General features: G+C 34.9%; 2 protein-coding genes across 3 annotated transcripts; both read right to left on the reverse strand.

The window, feature by feature from the left end:
• Window positions 1–240: 240 nt before the first annotated feature.
• LOC142340941 (uncharacterized) lies at window positions 241–6,768 on the reverse strand. 2 transcript variants are annotated; one of them, XM_075391723.1, is made up of 3 exons: window positions 6,432–6,768; window positions 4,152–4,331; window positions 241–775 (listed from the first exon to the last, which is right to left on the reverse strand). In XM_075391723.1, exons 1-3 carry the CDS (start codon window positions 6,761–6,763, stop codon window positions 736–738), a joined length of 552 nt encoding a protein of 183 aa, XP_075247838.1. In that variant the 5' UTR covers window positions 6,764–6,768; the 3' UTR covers window positions 241–735. The 2 variants fall into 2 exon arrangements, with proteins under 2 accessions (XP_075247838.1, XP_075247837.1); XM_075391722.1 differs by having other exon boundaries at window positions 241–798.
• A 3,912-nt stretch (window positions 6,769–10,680) lies between these two features.
• On the reverse strand, window positions 10,681–24,229 carry LOC142341299 (uncharacterized). Its single transcript, XM_075392221.1, has 3 exons — window positions 24,222–24,229; window positions 17,680–17,863; window positions 10,681–10,957 (listed from the first exon to the last, which is right to left on the reverse strand). The coding sequence occupies exons 2-3, from the start codon at window positions 17,841–17,843 to the stop codon at window positions 10,681–10,683; spliced, it is 441 nt and encodes a 146-aa protein (XP_075248336.1). The 5' UTR covers window positions 17,844–17,863; window positions 24,222–24,229.
• Between the last annotated feature and the right edge of the window lie 1,477 nt (window positions 24,230–25,706).

The raw sequence follows: 25,706 nt of genomic DNA on the forward strand, positions 1-25,706 counted from the left end.
GATCGTTTATGAACCAAGATTTTCTAATTAGATTGTAATCGTTTAAAAATTGTTGTTGTGCTACACTTCCATGAATTGATTTTTAAATAAACTTTGAATTAAATCGTATATTTGTGCAGTGTCCAATAATAAAGTGTCCAATATAAACTGCAGTAGCGAATAACTAACTAATTGCTCTCCGATGTCAGTCATTTACACAAAAGTTGAGCTGGTAAAAATGTTGAGCTCTCTTTGGTAATTTTAGCCTCCATGAGGATTGTGAAATTGAGGACAAATCAATTCAAAACTGAATGAAATTGAGAGAATATAAGTTACAAATAAAAATTTGACGCGAGAGACAAATCTTATCCCCTTGTATGAAAAAGTGAATCAACGCCATTTGAGAGAAATTAATTTACAGGACTTCACGTGACCTTAATTTTAGCCCCCGTTGCTTTTCTAATGGATTGAACTTCCCATAAGTAGAACAAACACAAGGCTGTAGTTCGCATTACACTCCCACATGCATATATAATTTCTGATGACACGACATCAGGTCTAGCCAAACGTCGCGACAAATGATAAAAACAACCCATGACGACACTAATTGCAAATACATATATCACACAGAATATTCGACATTTGTGGTTGTTGGTCGGCTTGATTCGGAGAATTCGGTTTACTGGCCCATTATAGTACTGGTACTGCCTGAGGAAATTCTGCATGACGATAATTGCCATGACGCCAGCGGGTGATTTAGAAATTGTCCTGCTCAGTATCATATACAGCATATCCACTACGCACAGTGCGATTCCAAATCTGAGGTTTTACAAAACAGGTTGGTTAATTCAATCTATTACCACGTTTTTAAATTTTATTAAGATTATTAAGATTCAATTAGAAATTGTCATGTTTTACTCTTAGTCAGTGTGAATAATGTAGGCTCATTTTCAATCTACGGGTAAAAGCCACATAGTTGGGTTCTCAGAGCTAATAATTGCTTAATCGAAATTGCTTTCAAATGCTTTGGAAAAGTTATGATCACATTGTATTTGTGAGTTGAGACGAGTGCAACAGGGAACTTAATTGCGTTCAACGCTCAGCTTTCAGGGTTTTGCACATTAAGTTATTGAGAAAAAAAAGTAGAGGAGAAAACTCGTGCGAACAAAACATGCGTAATTTTTGTCATCCTAAGGAATTTCCACGGATTCTTTTTCTCATACTTACTAACTGCAACACAATTATTTATATAGAAACAGAAAAAAGCTAATAATTGAAAAAAAACTCCCAAAAGATATACGCATAAAAATTCTTCCCATATATAATGTTTTTTCGAGCGAAATGTTCTCAGACGACCGGCTAACAGTTGACTTTGGTAGTAGCTAGCTGGTGCATAGGAATGCTGGTAATAGGGGCGAGCATTAGAGTGAAGGAGGGGTGAGGGTAGTACGGTAGATCCTTTTAGGAAAAATGCGCGAGCGAAGAATATGAAAAAGAAAGAAAAATGCATTAATCTTTATAGATTGTTATGTATAGAAATTGTGATCGGGAAGTCATCGAAAGTTTTATAGTTTCAAAAATAAGGAATTTTGTTTTACTTAAAAAAGAAACACAATTCTTTAATTAGCATCAAAGGTTCATTAGAGTTTTTTTTAACTCTGATGTGGTAGGGATTCTATTCGCTAGATCTTAATTACCACACTAGAGTCAATCCAATATTGTTTAAACGACCTTAATTAAGTGCTAGAATAGGTCCCAATATATGCTCACAATGTTATTTCTAGTTTCCCAACCTATGGGTGATTTGCTAGAAAAAATGTTTAGTTATAAAGATTAAGAATAAAGAAAACAGAAATGAGAGAGCACAATTGGTGGTAAATCCTACGTTGAAAATATGGTGGGGTATCTAATCTTTATCAAGTAATTGAATCCATCTTAATGCTGGATGTGAATAAGTTTTTTTATAAAATCGGCAGACTTACAATTGCTGCAGTGTTTCCCGCTTTGCGGTTGAGAAGTGTTTTTCCTCTAAGAGAAGAGAGAGAGAAAACTATTAAATTATTGCTGAAGAGAAGCGGCTTGAATAGTGCTTGGAGAGCTGAAGAACTGTTTTCCTTTAACAGCAAGTTCTAGGCTCGTACATGTTTACTTGAGTCAACACGACTATCAAATCACGGGGCTTATGACAGCTCCGAATTATTTCTTAGGTGATTCGTGAAGCCGACTCTTATTCGTCTTTAGTCATTTTTTCGTTTCAGACCTGCTGATGTGAAGAGTGGCCTGGATAGCTTCAGTGTCCTTCATTTAGTACGCGTATCAATAGCGGCAGTGAATCAGCCGCCATAGCCTTTCCAATAGTGTTTTAAATAATACACAGCAGTATTGGCCATTAATAAAGTATTCTGTCACTAAGAAAGAATACATGTAATCACAAAGTCGGCTGTTAAATAATTATAAAGACTTTGCAGTATCGGTAACTCTGGCAGCAATTATTCAATTACCATTACTTCATTATAGAGCAGACATCCTTTCACCAAAAAGGTGAACTCTGAATTCTCAGAATGAAAATACCTAAACTGTCGGCCAATTTTCAGAAGTAGTCGAGATTAAAAATTGAAATTGTGAAACAGTTATAATCAAATTGCTGATTTATAAATCAAAAACTTAGTACTGAAATCCCTAAGGATTCACAGAGAGGGTTATTTTAGCAAATCAAATCAGTGAAAGAAGAAAAACAGTAGGAAAAATGGGAAAAATTAACAGCAAGAAAAAAATTAGGAAAAACTGACGTTTTCGGTTTTGAACATGCACAAATTCAAGAAAAAAATATTGCATCTCACTTCAAAAACTGCTGATCTTAATGCCTATATAAACACAAAGCCTGTGTTAAGTAAGCTGATTACAATACCCTACAATGTTAAATTACAACCTAAAACGCCCTACAAACTAAAACGCCCTAAAATGGTAAATTTCAAAAAAGAAAAAGCCATTAATTGTACAAAAATTGAGAAATAACAGTCAACTCTGCTTGTGACACACACATTGCTGGAATCTTGAAAACACTCTATCATCAGTTCCACGGGGTTATGTTTTAATGCAATTTTATAAAAAAAATATTTCCCATAAACTTTAACTTTAACCAGAACGATTAAGACAAATGGGTGAAAAACGGCTAAGAAATGTCATCTCAATGAGCGCCATTTTCTCAAAAATCCTGTTCAAAATCAACACTTTGTTCGTTAAACGTAGTGCATGAACAAAAAATATCCTTACAGTGCAAGAAAATAGTTCACATGACAGCTTTTTTTCACGTTTTCAAGCATGTCAAAACGCCGCTTAGACAAAAAATACTTCCGGCGAAAAACCAAAGAGAGCCAATACTCCTCTTCAAGTCATGAAAAAACAGCAGGACTACAAACTACGCTTGAGATCAATCAAACATTCAAAAAATCGACTGAAAATCTAAGATATAACTTAAACAGTTAGAATTCAATAGAAGCACAAAAATTGGTACCATTTGCTTTCAAGAGTTGTGAATAAAGCTTAGAGAAAATTGGCGCTTTGCTGTCGTCTAAAACTGCAAAATTTTCAATTGTATGATACCACATACCATTGCAGGGATGGAAACTTTTCCGAGTCATCTACTACTCAGTTTTTGAAGTCGGTTTTTGAGTAAATCTGTCACTTTTATGATGCATGTTTTTTTAATTCAAGAAAAAATAAATCACGAGGAAAAAAACACATTTTTCAATGGTCATACGGGAATATTTTTTTCCACAGACGGAAACGTGCGAAAGGAACGCAATGAGCATTCTGATAGGGAATAAGTTCATTTGTCTTCGATCTAAGTGTCTGTTTCTCTAAATCTGATCAAAATGTCTTTTGGTCTTTTTTGGAATTTTCTCAACAGTCAGAACGTTTCACTCATATTTTTGAACATCAATTTCCACCCATTTTACTCGTTTTGCACTCATTGTCTTATAATTCCGCTAATTTCTTGCATTTAACAAATGCTTCGAATACCTGACTTGGGGACACCAGAATTGAAAAACAAGAAAAACACAAAAACTCTTGCTTTGTGCTGTAAAATTTTAGAACTTAAAATTTAGAGATACCCATGACAAAATACAACTTTGTTTCCCATCACAGCGTGGTAAGAAAAAATAACAAACCCCAGAACCAGAGTTGGTCTCGTGATGTATCTCTTAGACATATCCGCGTACTTTTCAATGCGCATGTCAATGACAGTGCTGAAAATAGCCCAAAATACCAGACAGCCAAGAAGAGATCCCAAGAGAACGAAGTCCATTGAGTCCCCGAACCCATACGCGTTTTCTATCATCATCGAACCCCTGTTTGTTGTTGAAAAAATCCAACTTTTCATTTTTTTCAATACTTTTCTCGTTTTTTTTTTTCATAAAGCTACCGTCAACTGTTATTTGCCTTTGAAAAATTTAGTTAAAATTTCTGAGTGAAATCTCTTTCAATGTCTCTGTCCTTGTACGAGGGTCAAATTTATCAAATACTGATAAGTATTAAGCTGTACTTGCTTGATACTTAAAAGTACTGATTTTCTTTCAAAATTATTCCGTCATTAAACTCAAAGAACGTCATGGTGAAGGTCATGTTTATTATCATTACATTTGCGAGTAAATCAAATTCCGTATTAATCTGCAAATATGTATATTCATGCTGCAAATATGGATAATCCGGTAACTTCTTCGTTTGAGGCTTTCATAATTTGTCTTTAATTCTACTTATGATTCAAAGGATATAAAACTTTGAGGTCTTAGCTAAATGGGAGATTGATATCTATGAATTAAAATTTGGTGATTGTCGCGACCATTCATTGACACATCAAACAAAAATTCTACCCAGTCTGAGAAATTATAGGTTCAAATGCCTGCTTGCTTTTCATGTGTCTCAAAAATTGATTTAACAAATAAATAATATATCCGGCATAAATGAACTTAAAAAATTATGTCAAGCAGAAAGGCATGGTAAAGATTAAACTTTACAGACAGATTTTGCAATGTTTTGTTTAAAATTTGTACTAAATATTTGTACCGAAGACAAAAAAAACAAAAAAAACGCTCAGAAATTCTAGAAATTTCTCATGGGGGCCTAACTCCAAGTCAATATCACTACTGCCCATGTCTAATTGCAAGTCTAGTCGCTTTTTCAGTACTGGGCAAGTCTAAATGCAAGTCGTACAATGTATACAAGTCTTGCCCAAGACTTGGATAATACATGCCAATTGATTCCCATGACAAAACAAGCTTTTCAAAAATTTTCGATTGAAATATTGGAATCTCGAAAAATTTTGTAACGTTTCACTATTTCGGCGTTAATTTTTAACCCTTTTCGCGGGATGCTTAAAAATTACCTCACAGCTGTCCCGAACGGTAAATTAACACCCCGGGGTCAGATCAGCTCAGATTAATGGGTTTTTCCGTCTGTTTTGAGCCGTTCTAAGCCGTTTTTAGCAATTTTCACCTGATTTTGCAATTTTTGATTACATTTTCAGATGGTTGAAATGTCAGTTTTGAACCGCGCAAAGCTCGTGAAACGTGCTTTCTTGCAGTCTCTGTTCTGATCTCCGGACAAATTGTCAGCAGCACAATGGCACACTTCATCGGAAATGTGACTGGGCCCCAAAATCGGACCCAAAACCAAACCCAAATTCAACCCCAACCCAAATTAGAACGGAGTCAGGGTGAAACCCATCCTCAAATGACTTCAGTGCCTGGGTATCAGCAAGTAAAAGAGCCACAACTGCCATCAGTTTGGGAATCTATAAACTTGTCAACTTGATATGGATGATCTTGACTTTTATCAATTCGACCTGGGTCAACTTGCCGATCAACTTGACCTATGCTCCCTACGTGATCTATGCTGTCCTTTAAAGTACTCTGGCTACTACTACTATGTCCGACTGGGCTTATACAAACTGCACCCAACTGACTGAAGAAAAAGTTGCTTTGGACTGTTTTTTGAAGTAGCTTTGCCAAAACGAGGGATTGATTCAGGGTCTTTTTATTTGCCCATTACATCATGAGTTTTTACTTTCTCTTCAGCTTTAGCGAAAGCATACTAAAGCGTTAAGAACACTGTGCAGCTACTCAAGGCACGTTCTATCGCCTTGTGTACTTGGCAAGCTGATTGTGTCTTTGACAAATTTAATTGAAAATATTTTCTTTCAAAAAGGCATTACATGAGATTTTTTCAGTCAAGTTTTATGCCGTGAATCTTTGGACACATGCATTTAATATTAATAGCTGAAGAACTAATTTAGCTTAACTGAATTTAGCTCAGGAACTTAAGTGTCATAATTAATCATATGATTGTTGAAGAATTCACGAGAAAATGTTCATCACTGTCCTCATAGAAAACGTTCAAAATATTTTGTTGAATAATAAGCTCAAGTTATTGGGAATAAATGAAATGTTGGCCTGAATTCAATCATTTCGGCAGATGATAAAATGCAAACAGCAAATATATGTCTGCCATCCTTCAACACGTCTCGCAAAAATGTCATTGGTCGAAACACTGAGCTCTCGCTCGACGTGAACAACCCATTAGCCCAATGGTCCTGTTCCAATGCCTCTTTTTCTGCCTTCGAAACCCGAACTGAATCGGTCGACGCCTCGTGATCAAATCCACAAACAAAAATAATCCCGAATCCCAATAAGAGCGATCCATCTACTAAATAGTACAACGGAATTCCGTGTCCAATTTTGACTCCACAATTCCAGTACGTATTTAACAATCCGAAGAAGAACATGAACTTAATTGGGAACTGTTTTCTTCCACGTGAACAAAGTTTATGTTTTTTGTAACAGTAACAACCTAACCATAGTGATGAGCGGATTCAAATCTTGCAAGATACTTGCAAGATGAATTCATAATATTGCGAGGATCTTGCGAGATGAATTCATAATCTTGCAACAATCTTGCAAGATGAATTCATAACATTGCGAGGATCTTGCGAGATGAATTCATAATCTTGCAAGATTCTTGCAGGATTAATTCATAATCTTGCAATAATCTTGCAAGATGAATTCATAATATTGCGAAGATCTTGCGAGATGAATTCATAATCTTGCAAGATACTTGCAAGATGAATTCATAATATTGCGAAGATCTTGCGAGATGAATTCATAATCTTGCAAGAATCTTGCGAGATGAATTCATAATATTGCGAAGATCTTGCGAGATGAATTCATAATCTTGCAAGAATCTTGCAAGATGAATTCATAATATTGGAAGGATCTTGCAAGATTAAATCATAATCTTGCAAGAATCTTGCAAGATGAATTTATAATCTTGCAAGAATCTTGCAAGCAGATTGCAAGTAGTATGTATTCCCTGCCAAGATTGCTTGCAATATTCTCGCAATATTTTTGATCGCTAGGGACGACGTATTTCTGTCGTGTTATACTCTAAATATTTAACAATTACTATCTCAAGAACCACGGACAGGATTTCTACCGTTTCATCAAACTTCCGCTTAAGTAGCTAATGTTTGCGTGATATCCCAGGATTAGTATTGGACCAAGACAGGTATTGGCCAGACCAATTTGGGTTGAGAACAGGAGGATTCCACAACGACCATAACAAAAAAAGAGGTATTGGCCAGACCGAAAAGGCTTTGGTCAGCATTATCCACACCCAACAAACTTTGGTCATCATTGACCAGACCATAGAAACTTTGGTCATCATTGGCCAGACCGAAAACACTTTGGTCAGCATTGGCCACACCCATCAGCTTTTGGTCATCATTGGCCAGATCATACAGACTTTGGTCATCATTGGCTAGACGGAACAGACTTTTGGCACCAGTGGTCAGACTGGACAGAATTTGGACACTAGAATTCGGTTAACTAGCTGATTTCAATCGAACAAATTTGCAATATAGGCTAGTTGCAAAAGTAATCTATCTTAAGAATTCAAAGTTTCTTCAGAATTTTTTGGCAAAAACTTCATTCTGTTTTATGAAGATGGACTGCCTGTTGCAACGCTAGTCTGGTGTTGCTGGTAGATGTTAAATATCTACAAACAAAAGCAACTAATATTGAGTTGAGCGAATTTCTTGCAAAAGACCGGCCAGTAATTGGCTTCGTCAGTAACTGGCCCCGGTGTATTGATGCTGGCTGTAGCTTAATTGAAGGAGCGTAAGATGAAAGCATGAAAGCAGCAGGGGGTGCACCAGGCGGGGGGACAGTGGCGGGGGAGCGGTGGGAGGGGGTCTTTGGCTGCCCGGCCCCTTACGGCCTAAATGATGTGCAGGAGTGCGGATTGCGGGTTGATGTGGGGGAGGAGTGAGTTGGCGGTAAAACTCTAAAAACTGCACTTCACACCATAAGTATAAGTCTCCAAAACCGTTTCTGTGAATCCCATACTTGGAGGCAAATGAGCTGAAAGGCTCTAAAAGAACTTAATGCCAGCTGGCGCTACCTGTTTAACCCGTCTTTGAGGACAAAAAGTCAAACGGGTCAGACGAAAATCGGTCAAGTAAAAAATTGCATTGAAAAGACCAACAAGAATAATATATTTGCTAGAAATTTCGTTGGAGAGCCATTAAAAAGAAGTTTGGATAATTTAACTATTAGTAATCCCACAAAAATTCAATATTCGACTTGTGAAAAGACCTTACTTGACCTATTAAATGAACATGGTCGACCTTAATTTGTTATGAAAAGACCATATCTGGACCCATGAAAAGACTTTACCTCGACTTTAACTAGGAGCTGGAAAGTGTATTTATAGTCAATTTTGAACCCCCTGCTAGAATAATAAAGCCTTTTCATAAGTCGAGGTCTAAACCTGGGAACTGCTGCAGCAACTTTTTGTAATTTTACAATTGTTTGTGAAGCGGGCTAAAAGACGCGATTAACCATAAAAAATGTAGCAAACAGAGGTCGGACGAATTGCTCTCAGACGATTGGCAAGGGGCTAGAATGGCAAGGCCGTAATTCAGTTGATTAGCAAATACCAATACATATTTGGTAAATGTCAGTAAGATTGCTGACATTCTGCGTACTTAATAACGCGTTCGTTTTGTTATATGCCTTGCTTGTGTTTATAGTCGACTTAGAGTAGTGGTAGGGGTAGGGGTATTCGTTGTTTGCCACCTAACTAGAAACCAACTCATTGCTTAGTTACGTACGATTGTTAAGGAGTTTCGGAGAAACTAGCCCATCGACTTCCCAATTCACTTCCTCAATTATCGTCCCCCTCCCACATGGTATAGTAAAATGAAATCTGGTTACCATAAGCTTTTGTATACATATGCGACATAGAGGTCCACGGTCGCCTACAAATATTCGAAGGGCGCATTGGCTCCTGCCCAATGTTATATTGAGTGAGAACAAAATCGCTGATTAAAACAAAGCAAGTTGAGCTTCTATAGTCCTATCAAAATTGGTTTTTGTGTTTCATTCAAAAATGCAGTGAAATTATTTACATATGTGATATATGGAACATTTTATATTGTAAATTTGCAGCGCTATTCATTAAAATTTTTCCCTTTATTTGGTTCATTTGGCTTTGTAAATCTGAATTTTATTCAGTTCATGTTTGAAGATCATCATTAATTTTTCAAACCCTTTTAAAATTTTTGTTATGATTCACAGTCTGTGCATTCAAACAACTTCCGGTTAATTTTACCGCAATTTTTTAATTTTTGCTAGTTCATATCTTTAGTGCATGATCAAACTGATGATCAAATTCTGTTTCAATTTCAATCCTCACTCTTTGTCAATTTGAATCAATTTTCAGTTGAATCTCTTTCCAACTAATTTTCGCTCTGCAACTTAGCTTAATTCAATCAGTACCAAAATTTTAGTCTTTCGTTACGTTAATCAATATTCCTAATTCGTTAATTGTTTTCGCGGAGCGAATACCGCATAAATTTTGTCACGAAATAACATATTTTAAATTAACAAAATAATGCGCGATTGTGCACCGCAAAATCACTCTATTTCAAATACAAAACTGAGTGGGATTTCGCCAAGCAAAATCATCAGTCAGTGCAGAAAGAACTCCTGTGCGACAATTAACATACTTAGTTAATACTTGTTTATTTACTTATATCTTGCAGGCAGCCAACGTCTAATCGGTTTCTTCCAACCTTCCTTGCATAATAATCAAATACAAATTGTTCTAAAGTTAATAAATGTCTATTTTTATTTCTGTTCATAGCAGTACCACGACGTTCCATAGTTACAATTCCATTTTCTTCCATGTTGTGTCCATTTGGGAACACAACACCACTTCTGTTAGTATAATGTTAATGTGAACCAGTGCAACCTCTTCGAAGCGTTTTTCAATGATATTTTCTCTTCATGAAAAGCGTTCTGTAATGGTAATTCTCATGTTTACGGTCTACGTGATAACAATCGTAACAATAGCAGGTCGACCGAAAGGACCGCTAGATTTTGCTAGTGACAAGGTTACAGCAGACTTAGAGACTAGTATGTCGTAAGGCTCTTAGGGGCTCTAAAAGCTCTTAATGCTATCCGTGTTTTTTTCTTTGTTCATTTTGTTTTTGAAGACGGAAAATCAAAAGCCTCAGACAAAAATCGATCAACCGAAAAATCGAATCCAAAAAGACCACAGGATTAATACAGTTGCTACAAACTTCGTTTGCGAGTAATATTCATTATTGTTTACCGTTACAAAATTGTAAACATTTCATTTTTAAGAGGGTATAATTCCACCGGGGACTGTAACAGTTCCCTTGAATGCACAGAGCCAAATCCGGTAGAATTTTCTTAGTTCTAAACCAAAGAAAGCCCAGTTGAAGATAACAGCCAATGAAAATGCTTGGATGTAAGCGGTGCCGAAGAAACGAATGGGAAGCTCCAAGAACATTCTGAAGAATTCTAACGCCTCGCCTGTTTGACTTATGAAAGCGAAGGTCACAAACAGAGCTCCAATCACAATGCAAGCAACGCCCAGAGAGTGCTCGTAAATCCTAAATCGGACATATTTGTTCTGACCCCACTCGTGGGGGGAGGGAACTATATGCTCAAATGTTTTTTTTCAGTCAATGTAGCCCGATAAATATATTTATCATAGAGAATTGAGACTGGTATAACTAGAAAGCCCGTCAAGGGTAGAGTGTGAAATTAAAAGATTTTTTCGAGGTTTGAACAATTCACTTTTCAAACCATTCTGTTCACATTTTTGGCCATGTTTTAAAAAATAAGTTTATGGCCCGACTATGTTAGCATTTACTATGTCAACATGTACGGATTTTAGTAACCCCAAAGCAATATCGCGGATATTTTTTCTGTCATCGTGGCATTTAGAATAAAACGGATTTGGATTTGGATCTAGATTTCTCCAATTATTTTTCTTGTGATAATTCGACTTCTGTTATGTTTTCTTTCTTGTGAGAGAACTATACCTTTTAGGATGCAATTGTTTTATGGTGACTGTATCTTGTTGTATGAATTTGTTTGAGGGCAAATAATGGTTTTGTTGACGTTGAAAGAAAAAATTTCACTGAAGTTTGTAAAATTTGTGCATTTTTGTTCTTTAGATTTTTATTTTGCTGAGTCCTACACTGACAGGTCTCATTGAAGTTCTTCTGAGTTCTATACGAACCTCAATAAAGTTCTCAGTTAATAGTTTCTGGCTTTGATTAAATTGAAGCTTTTTTACCAAAAATATAGAGTTTTGACTATAGATGATTTTAATGCAGTTTTCTCAGTCTCATTGGATTCAGTAACAAAAAAGGAGTCTTAAAAAGGCTTGGAATTCTAATCAATGGTTTTCATGACTGAACACCAACTGTTTTAAAAAGAAATGTAACTAAATTTGTGTTTTAGGCTTTTTATGGTTAACTTTGTGGTCCTGCCCTTCATAATCATTTATTAAAATTAGTTTAGTGAAGATACTAAAGATCATTTTATTAAATCAGTGATGAGGTACATTTTAATATTAACATCTTTTTTAAATTATAGCTTATCAAAAGAACAAAATTGTGGTCCTTTAATTCTTTGAAAACTAAATTTCCATGCTTTTCGAGTTCTGTCTATATTTGTTTTTCATTCATTATGTTTTTTTGTTCCATTTTGGCTGCTAATAATGCAAAAACTTAGCGGGATTGCCCAAAAACTTAGCGGGTTTTCTTTAAAAAAGATATTAGGAAGCTTACGAATGTGTCCGTTTGACAGCGAAACGTTGTTCAAAAAACAATAACATATTATAGAAAATAAAATTACCCCCGAATATTGTTATGCTGAGTTGTAAACCGTTATCGTTCAAAAGAATCTATATAGCTGCTCCTAAGCTTGTGTTCTTGCGTTTTAGTTTTTGAATTTTACTTTGAGTTTGTATTTATTTTTTAACACAAATGTTTTCAAGAAATTGGAGATATTTTTAGATTTTTCTTGTTTACATTTTTGCATATGTGGGTTCGTGTTTAATTTGTTAAAACAAAAGCTGGTTTGAATCTAGGTTCAATATCTGCGTACCCACTCATGACGCTTGGTTAAACTCTATTTGAGTTTGAATTGTCAAATCAGATTTTTGAGTGCACAGTTCGTGTTTTTTTCTTATCTTTCGCACTAACTTTTAAATATAATGAGATTTTTTAAAATCTAATGAAAATTCTGTGGAGGGAGAACAATTTTATATGGAAGAAATTTTTCAGTTCAATGACTTTATTGGTTGAATCTTGTTTTGAAAACGCGATATTTGTTGACTTGTGGATTTCTGTTTTTTGTTTGGTGGATTTAGATGTTTAATTGATGAAATTGTTGGTTATTTCATTCAAAAATTGCATCAGAAATCATGCAATATCTGTCTTTCCCTTCTTTGGTATATATTTCCGGGAAATAAAAAAGGTAACCACACTGATATTAACTTTTTTTATGTAAACTTTTGCCATTTTTTAAAAACTCTATCAAAGTTTATCAAGAATTTCTACACCTGAACAACGGAGTTTATATAATGCAGACTATTTGTCCTAAAGAGGTATAAATTATGTTTTGGGAATTGTTCTGAGCTGGAAAAATGATTTTGTTGGCATAGAGATTACTTGTTGTCATTTAAGTTCTGCAAGTTTTGTCCTTTTTATTCTTATATTGTACTGTTATCAAATCCCAAAACTGAGAGGAACAGTAGAAGCCCAATCGTGGTTTTATAAACCGATCAAATTAATCTTTCTCATATTGTGGTACTGAGTAAATCAAATTTTTTTTTATAACAAAAAATTATATATTTTACAGTTTTGAATATAGATACTTTTTTGCAGGCTTTTTCTCTTTTCTCCCAAATAACGAAAGATCTCATTGATTGCAATCAAAATGAGTCCTACAATGACAGGTCTCATTGAAGTTCTTCTGAGTTCTATACGAACCATAATAAAGTTCTCAGTTAATATTTTCTGGCTTTGATTAAATTGAAGCTTTTTTACCAAAATTTCATAGTTTCGACTAAAGATGATTTTACTGCATTTTTCTCAGTCTCATTGAATTTAGTAACAAAAAAGAGCCCTAAAAAGGCTTGGGCCTCTAATTAAGGGTTTTCATGACTGGACACCAACTGTTTTAAAAAGAAATATAACTAAATTTGTGTTTTAGGCTTTTTATGGTTAACTTTGTGGTCCTGCCCTTCATAATCATTTATTAAAATTAGTTTAGTGAAGATACTAAAGATCATTTTATTAAATCAGTGATGAGGTACATTTTAATATTAACATCTTTTTTAAATTATAGCTTATCAAAAGAACAAAATTGTGGTCCTTTAATTCTTTGAAAACTAAATTTCCAAAATTTTCGAGTTCTGTCTATATTTGTTTTTCATTCATTATGTTTTTTATTACTTTTTTGCTGCGGAAAACTGCAATTATCAGTTAGCCGAGTGCCCGAAAACTTAGCGGGTTTTCTTAAAAAAGATTTTAGGAAGCTTACGAATGTGTCCGTTTGACAGCGAAATGTTGTTCAAAAAACAATAACATATTATAGAAAATAAAATTAACCCCGAATATTGTTATGCTGACTTGTAATCCGTTATCGTTCAAAAGAATCTATATAGCTGCTCGCCAGCTTGTGTGCTTGCGTCTACTGGTTTTAGTTTCTGAATTTTACTTTGAGTTTGTATTTGTTTTTTAACACAAATGTTTTTAAGAAATTGGAGAAATTTTTAGATTTTTCTTGTTTACATTTTTGCATATGTGGGTTCGTGTTTAATTTGTTAAAACAAAAGCTGGTTTGAGTCTAGGTGCAATATCTGCGTACCCACTCATGACGCTTGGTTAAACTCTATTCGAGTTTGAATTATCAAATCAGATTTATGAGTGCACAGTTCGTGTTTTTTTCTTATCTTTCGCACTAACTTTTAAATATAATGAGAGTTTCTAAAGTCTAATGAAAATTCTGTGGAGGGAGAACAATTTTATATGGAAGAAATTTTTAAGTTCACATACTTTGCTGGTTGAATCTTGTTTTGAAAAGGCGATAGATGTTGACTTGTGGTTTTCTGTTTTTTGTTTGGTGGATTTAGATGTTTAATTGATGAAATTGTTGGTTATTTCATTCAAAAATTGCTTCAGAAATCATGCAATATCTGTCTTTCCCTTCTTTGGTATATATTTCCGGGAAATAAAAAAGTTAACCACACTGATATTAACTTTTTTATGTAAACTTTTGCCATTTTTTCAAAACTCTATCAAAGTTTATCAAGAATTTCTACACCTGAACAACGGAGTTTATATAATGCAGACTATTTGTCCTAAAGATGCATAAATTATGTTTTGGGAATTGCTCTGAGCTGGAAAAATGATTTTGTTGACATTGAAATTACTTGTTGTCATTTAAGTTCTGTAAGTTTTGTCCATTTTATTCTTATATTGTATTGTTATCAAATCCCAAAACTGAGAGGAACCGTTGAAGCCCACTCGTGGTCTGATAAACCGACCAAATTAATCTTTTTTATATTGTGGTACTGATTAAATTAAATTTTTTGTTTGATGAAAAATTGTAAGTTTTACAGTTTTGAATATAGATACTTTTTTGCAGGCTTTTTCTCCCAACTAACGAAAGATCTCATTGATGGCAATTGAAACGAAAATTACACCTATGAATACAGGGAAATTATAGAAAAACACTTTGTTTGAAAGGACACTATTTATTTAATTTTAAGAGAATTTCGATTTCGAACAATTTTTTTCTAGCCCTTGAACCTCATTTAACAAAGTCATCATCAGTCCATAGTGAGGCAAATCTGAATCTAAGTTCTTTTTCCAGTTGATAATTAATCATAAATAAAGAATTTTTGCCATTTAATTGTGTAAAATTTTGGAGAATTTTTGGGTAATGTCTATTTTTCGTTTTTTACTCTATCGAATTTTTGGTAAATTTGGTTGATTCTGTTTGGAATTCAAAAATAGTTTGGTTGCTGACAAGTCGATACCGTTGCTGAATAGCCGTAGTTGAAAGTTTTGATTTTTCGATTTGAAAAGCAATGGTGTTATGTTTAAATTCAAAAAAGTTGAGCAGAATTTGGGAAAAGTTATGCTCTTCAATATTGTTTCCTTTTTTATTAAAATAATCTAGTTACCAAGACATTTCACTATACAGCTTGGATAAACTGTATTTGAATTTTATCTGATTTTGTTTTCTCAGTTTAGTTTTTGTAAACGAGTGCACTGATCGATTTTGTTTACTTCTACGTTCAGTTATCTGAGAAACTGAAATCTAATCGAAACTAAAAGAAGCCATTTGGTACCGAAATGGTTTTACAATAGATGCTGAATAGATGCTGACTTCTAGATTTTGATTTTTGGTTTTTTGGTGAAACTATTTGTTCACCTTATAATTTTTTCTTTCTACTTACATTAGAGTAGATTTCATGCCTGTCATTCAAGTTTTTTCTAGTGTTCATTCAGGTGAAGTAACGGCATTTGACTCACGGTACTGGCTCATCTTTTTTACAGAATTCTGTCTTTTCTTAAGAATCCAGCAAAGTTCAAACTACAATATTTGCGCTTCTTCTTTGAGAGTATTCAGTTTGTAGACAACTGTTTGTAGACAACTATTTGTGTTTGTAGACAACTGCTTCAGTTTGTAGACAACTGAGCTAAACTTGCGGATCAGCCGGGTCAAACATTATGTGCCATTGTACATTGGCGATCACCCTTGTATTACCACAAACAATGTTTTTTCGTCCTTCGGTAAGCAGAAGGTGCACTTAAACTTATTTTCTGAATTTTGAATTTAAGTCTGAAAATTTATTGACGTGGGAGATCGATATTTAGTAATTTTCTCCAAAAAGTTGGTAGAAGAAGGAAGAAATCATCTAGAACTAAATTTTAGCATAGCTGGCAGATTGCCAGAAAATATCCGCAATAGCTTCTTAGATCTGCAGTCTCAAAAAGAACAGTAAAAATGACAAACCAAAAAAATTCGTCTTTTCATTAAAGGCTGATATGTTATATTTTGATTTGAAAATCTGTATTTGAAAGTTTTTGCTGCCTCTATTAGTTGCCCTCAAATCACCTTCATTTAGAGTGACACACATTCGCTTGACATTACGTCTTTGAATTGAAGTAAACAAAAGTCAATTTCAAAGTGAGGAAGTCATTTTTGAGAGTGAAGTAAGTCAAGAGTGACCAAAAATTTAATCAAGCGAATGAACAAAAAAACTCGCTCCCTAAGAGCGAAAAATGAAGTCACACACGCACTTCAGTTGAAATTGCAAGAACGAATGAACAAAAATTAGATTTGAGGTGGTTTTGACGTCATATGGTCGTAACAAAAATCGCGACGACTAAATAAAAACATAGAAGGACAAGTCCTGACGTACAATTCAAAGAATTTTCATCGACTACACAAAAAATTAGACCTAGAGGGGATTATGAGTGAACTGGGAAAAGCAGTTCTAAAAAATCAGATCCAATAAATTTTTTTAAAAAAACCAGAAAATCAATATCAAAATGCCGCATTTGAACAAAAAAACCAAAAGCGAGAAAGCGAACTTCTATTCAAACATCGTTTTCTCTTTCTACTTTAAAATTAGAGCGAAAAAATTCCACGCTGCAAAAGCACTCGCTTTTTCGCTCCATTTCCTGTTTCGGCTTGACCAAAATCACTACTCCAATTTGACTTCAAAAATCATGAAAATGTGTGAACAGATCTTTAAAAAAATACAGCGCCCCAATACAATTCAAATTCTTTGAATTGTAAAAAAAAACCAAGAGAAGGCCAGTGATAGCCGCAGATATCGCTCTGCGGCTATTAATAACTTTATACAGATCTTACACACGAATCTAGCATTGCACTTCACCATATCTACATGTCCAAGTACACGTAAAATAGTGATTTGATTTTCCATAGAAATTAGGTTTCCGCTTACCATTATATAGCCGAACAGAGGTAAAAATAATCATTACATTTGTTCTATTATTTGAGCTATTCTTCCGTTAAATTCTCAATATATCGATGCTTTTTGATGTTTAAAACTGGCAACATTGAAAACTGCTTCAAATTTTTTTTGGTTTTTTTTCAGTTTTCTTTACTCTGAAATGATATGAAGATAACAATGATATGAAAGAGTGGGCTCTTTCCCTTTACAAACTCCCACAAAAATAAAAGCCCTACTTATTGTAATTAGAGGCAAATGAGAGGTTTATACGTCTCAGCCAGGTTAAAAAGAAGGGAGAAATAAAGAATCCAGTGTTGTACTTGCCTGCATATCATGAGATAGACAAGAATGGCAATGAGAGGATACAAGCAGCGAAGTGAGAGGAACATAGCAGTGACGTAAGTCTCGTAATAGTTGTCTGTAGGACATCCCTCGTAACACATAGTCTCTGTGTCGAAAGAGGCTACTACTGTGATGAAACATGCCATGAGAAGAGGCAACACCCTCCCTGCGTATTTATACAAAGGAGTGTCACTGTATTATAACTTGAACTATTTTATTTGAGTTCCAGTATTTTTAAACAACTGATTTATTAAGCATTTTCTTAAACAAAAAGTTGTTTTTCCAAGATCAGAAACTTTTGTACTGATTTGAAAAGATCTCATCATCATAACTTCTAAAGAGCTATGATATGCCATACCCTAGAGCTAATCTGAAAAATCTCGGCTGAACAACATAAATTAAATCTTAGTAATCAAACCGAGTCATATATAATTCTTGGTAATCTTATCAAATCATATATGAAAAATGTATCTGGAAAATACATGAAATCTTAGCAAATATACTATGATCTTAAATGGTTCTAACTAACCATTAAAAATCATATATGATTCTTATTAATAATTGCAAGATCATGCCTAGAAAATTTAAAAATCCTAATTGAGACCATATATATTCTTTATATGATTATCAAGGATGTTAATCCCCGGTAGTTACACAAGGGAAAATTAAGCCATTAATTACCAATTAGGTTTTCACTCATTTCTATCAATTGCGCAAGCTGTTGAACCGCACGATTTAAAGCAGTGAAAAGTGCGAGTACGCACTAAAAGGGCATCTCTTCGCTATTTGCAAAGAGATGCCCTTTACAACTAACTTGGATTTTTTTTTGAAAATCTTCAAAAAAACTAGTTGTTGAAAAATTCTCAACTCAATGGAAACACAAACTGTAACCGACAATTCTTACGCTAAAATGTTTTTCCCACCTGTAGAATTTCCTTTGACGAATTCTGATCTACCACTGGGTCTATTTTAATAAAACCGGAATCAAACGCTGACAGATCTATACAAACTCCAAAAAATCTTGGATCTACTCCGAGAAATTTTGCTAATTTGTAGGCCAGAACCGAGATTTTTTTACTCCTTCTTTTTAACCCCGCCCATTGTTTTCGACCCCACTTTGATTTTTATGACATCCACTCATAGTTTATGTGTTGTTTTATATTACGTAACTATGTAAGAAGTGTCACATGTCACATGGGCGCGTCAAACTTTTATTCCCACTCTTGGGGGCGAAATAGATTAAACTCAAGAACTCAAAAAAACAATATGAAGTTTGCTATGCCTTCTTTCCAAACTCTGATACAAATTAATTACTGTCCTGTTCTAATTATTGGCTGCAATTTTAGTTGCAACATTTAGTTACGTTATTCACAAATGTTATTGTTATTTTTCTGTTTTAAGAAATTCTAGTTTATAAAAGTTCCTTGTTACAATAATTCATTGGTGGAGGAAATTGATTAAAGTTTGATGTTGCCTGGAGACCACTTGACAGTATTGCAGAAAAACCTCAGCACCTTTTAGCGGTGATAATTATGAAGGCTACACTAGCTCTCAGTTTGCACATTTTTTGCATTCATTGCGGTTTTTAAAGAGAAAACACATTGAAAATGCGCGTTAAGAGAGCAAAAATCAACAAGGAATTGTTTAAAAAAGAGTCATGAAAACTTTTCATTGTTTCCAGCAAACTATTTTTGCCTCTTTGATTGCATTTTAAATTTTTGTATCTCTGTATTAAAAGATAATTGATAGCGTCAAACATTTTTAAATGAGATGTTTTCTTGAAACATTGCAAAACATAGAAGCTTCAGCTACTATTGTGCACGAAAAAAAACCCTACCTAATGCACTCTGATGTTGAGTGCACAAACATTGGCTAGAAAATTAAGTTGATTTATAATTAAGAGTTTGTTTGTTCTGGGGACTAATACTATCTTTTGGGTCTATCAACCGGATGTCAGATTTAAAAATCTCCTATGACAGAAGATGGATTCTAACAACCACTGGACTCAATCTCATGAATTCAATTTAACCTAAATGAACCCTGCTGATTTTTGTAGGTTTTGAGAAGAAAAGTACTGTTAACACCAATTCGAAATGGCATATTTTGAAATCAGTTTTCAGTTTCAATATTCATATTAAATTTTTTGTCAGCCATTCTACAGAAAACTACAATGGTGGGTAATTTACTGAGCGACCACGAATGCTGAGTAAACTGCTGCGTGGCTTGTGTCTTTGTGGAGAAGTGTTCACCAAAGAGGACAAAAGACAAAACAGATTTGCAGCTGAGTTACAGCTAAAAACATTTTTCTTGCTTTATGTCGTCAAGTCAAAATTCTTCAACTTAGGAGCCTTATGAGTGAAAAATAACGGACATATTTTTTTGGAGATCACAAGATGAACCCAAAAAAATAAACAACTTTTCTAAGGAGAGAATAATAGGAAAAAATTTCAAATTTGTCCATAGTGCAGGCTGTAGAAGAATGGGAAGACAATTTACTGGAGGGTATCAGATAAGAAGCACATTATTGCGACCTCAGAAAACTTAAATTTTAAAGCCAATTTTGAAGAGCAGCATGAAAAAAATTACAAATTATCTGACTATTGAGGAATTTTGAAGTAAAGTGCAGACTTCAAGATGGGTTTTTAGCTCATAAAAGCAGCAATGTTTCTTGTTGAAATTAAAGAAAGTTCAACAACTGAACATGGATTGCCCCGCAAAATGAAACAAGAACTTTAGTGCCACTTTTTTATTTGGAGTTGAGCCTAATTTAGTAAGCCCCGTCTTGTGTCCTGCACTACATGAGAAATGATGACTTCTCAAACAAAGTACAAACGTTTCAGATAATATTAAAAGCGAAACATGCGCTAACCTACCAGTACAGCCGCACAGATGGCAAAACTTACACACAATGGCAAACGTGGCCTCTAAAAATGGAATAGACAGTGTATCTATGAAACAAGAGCATCCCGTGATCTAGGTGGCAAGACGATCGTCCTCATTGGAGTGCAAATTTTACAATAATGAGTACCCGTACTTAACGCCAAGTCATTATCAGTACTGGGCAAGTCTAATTCCGAGTCTAATTAACAGTACTGATTCAGAGCTATGATCATAACACATTTAAGACTTGTCAGACTTGGCCAAGACTTGGCAAGTCTTAATCCAAGTCTTGGCCAAGACTTGGCAAGTCTTAATACAAGTCTCGGCCAAGACTTGCCAAGTCTTAATCCAAGTCTTGGCCAAGACTTGCGAAGTCTTAATCCAAGTCTTGGCCAAGACTTGCCAGGTCTTAATCCAAGTCTTGGCCAAGACTTGGCAAGTCTTAATCCAGTCTCAAATGGCCGAAAAAAAGGTCAAAAATAGCCGAAAAAAACGTCAAAAATAGCCGAAAAAACGTCAAAAATGGCCGAAAACTTTCAATTGTTTTCACGATCACAGAGCTGAACAAATTGTTTTTAGGACCATTTATTCGCCATAGGGAACATTTTCTACAAAAAGCCACATTTTCCGCAATGGCTCCGATGTGATCAGATTGAGAGTTGACAACCAGCAAACTTATTCTGCCTCAGAACCATTTGATGAGCTAGGATTGCTTCTGCTATTCCAAGAAATTAGTGGTCACAATTTTCTTTGCTGAGGGCTCATGGACAAACTGCGACGACCTTTCCAAGAGCAACGAAGTGAAGAACGAATCAGTACAGTACGCAATTTCCATGCAAAAAAGACGCAACTTTCCGGCAAATTTTATCATCAAAAACGTCTGAAAAATTTTCCTCTTTATTCCAAATTCAACTTTCGACTGCGACCATTCTAATGGAAAAACAATCAAACTGAGAGGCTATCAGACAGTTCCAACATTAACTAGTTGCGACCATATCCCAGAAGAGAACCAAAAATCTAACAAAAACATGGGATCTCCACATTGGTGGCTTCTGCCACAAAATTATCTGCAGATCAACAGCAGCCCAAAATATCAGAGCAATCAAAAACATCAAAAAAAGGCTAAGAACCGCAGAGAAATTATGTTCAAAAAATTTGTTATGAATTAATTATGGTTGGGATTGTATCGCAGACCAATCAAGGAACTAAACTTGAAAGATTCCACCCTTTACCTTTCATCAGAAAAATGTGATTTTACGTGATGAACTCTGAGGTTCAGTCGACATATAATGGCACCAAAAATAAGTTCAATTCAAAATCATAATTTGGTCTTTCTGCAGAGATTATCATCTTATTTTCCAACCAATCGGATTGTCAGATGGGCAACTCTCTCACCCACAGAAACTTGGTGCTAACTTCCAAAGGCCACAAACTGATCAAATCACACTACCTGAAGCGATTAGGATTCTCAAGATGAAATGATATTCTAATTTGGATGTGAAGCCAGAAGCTGGTTTTGTACCGCTGGTTTGTTTAGTGGAAAATTGTTTTTGATTAATGTGACATTTTACTTTTTGCTTCAAGAACTTTGCCAGAATCTATATTTTGAGTTTTATCTACTACAAACTCATCCAACTAGCCACATTTATGAGACTACTATTTAGGTTGGTGTCATAAATCTTTGCTTATGAGTTTAAATCCTAAAACATCTACACGTGGAAACCGCGTATCGCTATCTTACTTCTGGGCACTGTTTAGTTTCGTTGTTGTACTTTTGACTGGCCAAATTTAGATTCCAGGCTAAAAATTACCAGAAATGAAAGTCATTGTATCACGTTGAGATTACTAGGCTGTCAACTTCAACTGGTGCATGACTTTTTCCAGCACCAATATCTCCGTATCTGCAATGAAAACTTGGCGAGGATCAAAACCAGATTCCGCGCAAATGGTCCACTTTCACGAGTAAATTTTCGTTGTTTTGCGTTGTAAAACTTTTGTTGTAAAATAAATATAAAGAAAGCCAAAAAATATCCTCAACTAACACAAAGATGCTTCTTGAGTCAAATAGTTGGGTTTCGATGAGTAAATTACGCTTCAATGTCGAAGAACCGTATTCGTGATTATTTCGATGGGAAGTTGAAAAACCTTCCAAGATTTTGTTCGTCGATAACTGTTTTTCACAGCTCAACATTAGTTTTGCTTGGCTTACATTGGTTGGCTACGTGCCTGAGCAGTGTTCTGCAGCCACTCAAAGTGGCTAACTTCTTGTAAGCTGTTCTGTTGAACTTATATTTTTGAAGAAAACAAACTCAACAATAATGTTTTATTTTTCCGTTTTCGACAATTTTATTTCAGTTCTCGGCAGCTGAGGTTGACCAGCTTCAGTTTTCTAAATTTATCTTCTGATTGTTTCTACAACAAACCAAATCACGCTTACAGAATTTCTTGATGACAAGTTGAAAGATCACAAGAAACATAGGTGTGCTTTTTACATACTTTTAGTTTTTACTTCGTTAAAAACAAGTGTATCTATTAAAAACTAAAACGATCTTTTCCATTTATGCCCCCCATAACGTTATGCGTCCCCAGTTACGGAGCACGTTACATAGTAAATCATTATGTAAAAGTATGGCCCCCTCGTGGGGGGATGCAAATAACATGCGCCCACTAAGCGTTGGGGAGCACAAACGGAAAAGATCCGGCTAAAACTCGCACAACGAAATGAGTTCATATTTCCACTAATTAAAATGTCGACTAACAAACTCTACGAGTGACCACTATGAGTGCGTGACTAGACAAATGCTATATCTTACTAACCTATTATCAATTAACAAAACAGTATAAGAAATTTTCGACTAAGCCTCAGTGTTGAATGACTTGTCTGCGGCCAGATCACCAATCATGTAAATTATTTAGTTAATCTAAAATTTGTTTCTGTATTTTTGCATAGATAAATATCAAAAAACCGGCTCAACTTTTTTGCATATTCAGTTCCAATTTAAATTCGATATTCAAATTTTTGAATTTTTGACCGTGTTAGAGACCATGTCAGTAAGAGACTTCGTATCAGAGAGAAATGCGACGATTTGTTTCGTCCATATGTAAAAAAAGTTTTCAATGATAATCATCATTTTTATACGAATTCACTTTTTTGATATACATAGTAGCAATTCTTACCGCCGACAGTTTCGGACGGGTGGCGATATCGGTTGTACTGCACTGGTGTTTTGTTACCATTACCTTAATTGTTCCGTTAACAAGTAAGCTTTCAGGGAGTTTTTTGAATTTCTCTTGCTTATCCACACAATCTTGCATCTTTTCGGAAATAAAAAAAATCCGGGCGATCTTAAAGCAGACGTATAAATCATGTTACGACTCGCGGTTGCAGCGGTTCGATTTGCGACCCAGAATTTTGAAGTGAATTTAACTAGAGTGACGTTAACTTCTATGAAACACGATCTTGCATCCAGGTTCGAGAAAAAATCGAAAACATATGTAAAGTAAGCGGTGAAAAGTTGGTTTTTCACCGCAAATTTTGTACATAATTTTGCGGTGAAGTGCGGTGAAATTATGTAATTTCACCTCTAGAGTAGGCGGTGAACTTACAAAAAGTCACCACATTTCAGCGCTTACTACACTCTAACCTCCTTGCACGGACTCGAACCTCTCTGCTCCTGCATGTCAGCCACTTCTTCTTCCTCTGCGCTACTTCTCACTAAACGCCAGCATATTTGTTTTGAATTCAAATCAAATTCACTCTATTTTTTGTAAATCATACGCGTTGATTTTTTTGTAAGATTAGCAGTGAAATTACAAATTTTAGCGGTGAAATGTGGTGATTTCTTGTAAGTTCACCGCTTACTCTAGTGGTGAAATTACATAAATTCACCGCTTTAAAAAGTTTCAAAAAGATGTATGATTATTTGAGGGTAAATTTTCGTTGGTCTTTTAATAAATGTATCTTAACTTCGTTGAACAAAAGAGAATTCGAAGCGTTTTCTAAGCGGTGAATTTATTTTCACCACTATGTTAAGCGGTGAATTTATGTAATTTCATCGAATTCACCGCTTATCTTACACAATTTGGACACTTTTTTTCAAAGCGGTGAATTTATGTAATTTCACTGCTAAATTCAGCGGTGAAATTATGTAATTTCACCGCAACCAGGCGATAACGGTTTTTTTCACCGCATTCACCGCCTGATTTATGTAATTTCATCGCATTCACCGCTTATCTTACAAAATTTTCCGCATTCACCGCTTGTCTTACATAACTTTGCGTTGATTGGCGGTGACACGTGATGTTAAAAATCGGGTCCTAAATATATAAGAATATCAGGCACTTCAAAGTCTGTCACTTTTAAAACATGAACGTGCGTGTTTCAAGCTGTTAATAGGCTGTTGATAAAGTGACAAGATTTTTGTGGTTTTGGAAACAAAATATACTAAATTAAAATAAAGACCCTCCCTGATTGGAACAGGTGGTTTTTGTACCAATCTGCATCCCTTTTCACTCCTTCTTCTGAGTCATCACTGTCAGATACACTCGCTTCCGATTCGCTTCCCAAGTCAGGGTTCATCCCAAATTGTGCACAAAAAAATGGATATGAATAACAGCTGAAAATAATGAGAGAAGTCGAGAAAAATCTAAGCTCTTCGACAATTACAAACTGAATGCATTCTAGAGTGTGAATCCAAACTTCCCTACGTTTGTTAAAACAAAATCTTAGTCGCTTGAGGGACTTAGTGCCCTGACACGAGGGCGCTTGTGCCCGTGTGCTGGGCACGAGTTCGGAGTGTGACGAACATTTTGTTCTAACGCATTTAGAGAACCAGTGTTGAATTTCAGTTGAATTGAAGTTAAGAGCACATTTTCGCAGATTAATGACATGAAAGTTTTCTTAAAATATACAGGAGTTGAAATATGCCATACGTCTCCGTCTCCGATAGCGAAGCAGCCAATTATTTAGAGCCGTTTGTTTCAAGCGTCAAAAGTTAGATTTCTATATAATTCTATTTTTGCCCTAAACTTAGTGTTCTAAATTAGAACACAAAGTTTAGGGCAAAAAATGAATTTTTACTTTTTTAGCTCTAATTTCAAACTTTCAAAAAAAGATCTCTGTCTCGAAG

The sequence above is a fragment of the Convolutriloba macropyga genome, chromosome 6, assembly GCF_964194025.1.
Source record: "Convolutriloba macropyga chromosome 6, txConMacr16.3, whole genome shotgun sequence".
In the NCBI taxonomy this organism is placed as follows: Eukaryota; Metazoa; Xenacoelomorpha; order Acoela; family Convolutidae; genus Convolutriloba; species Convolutriloba macropyga.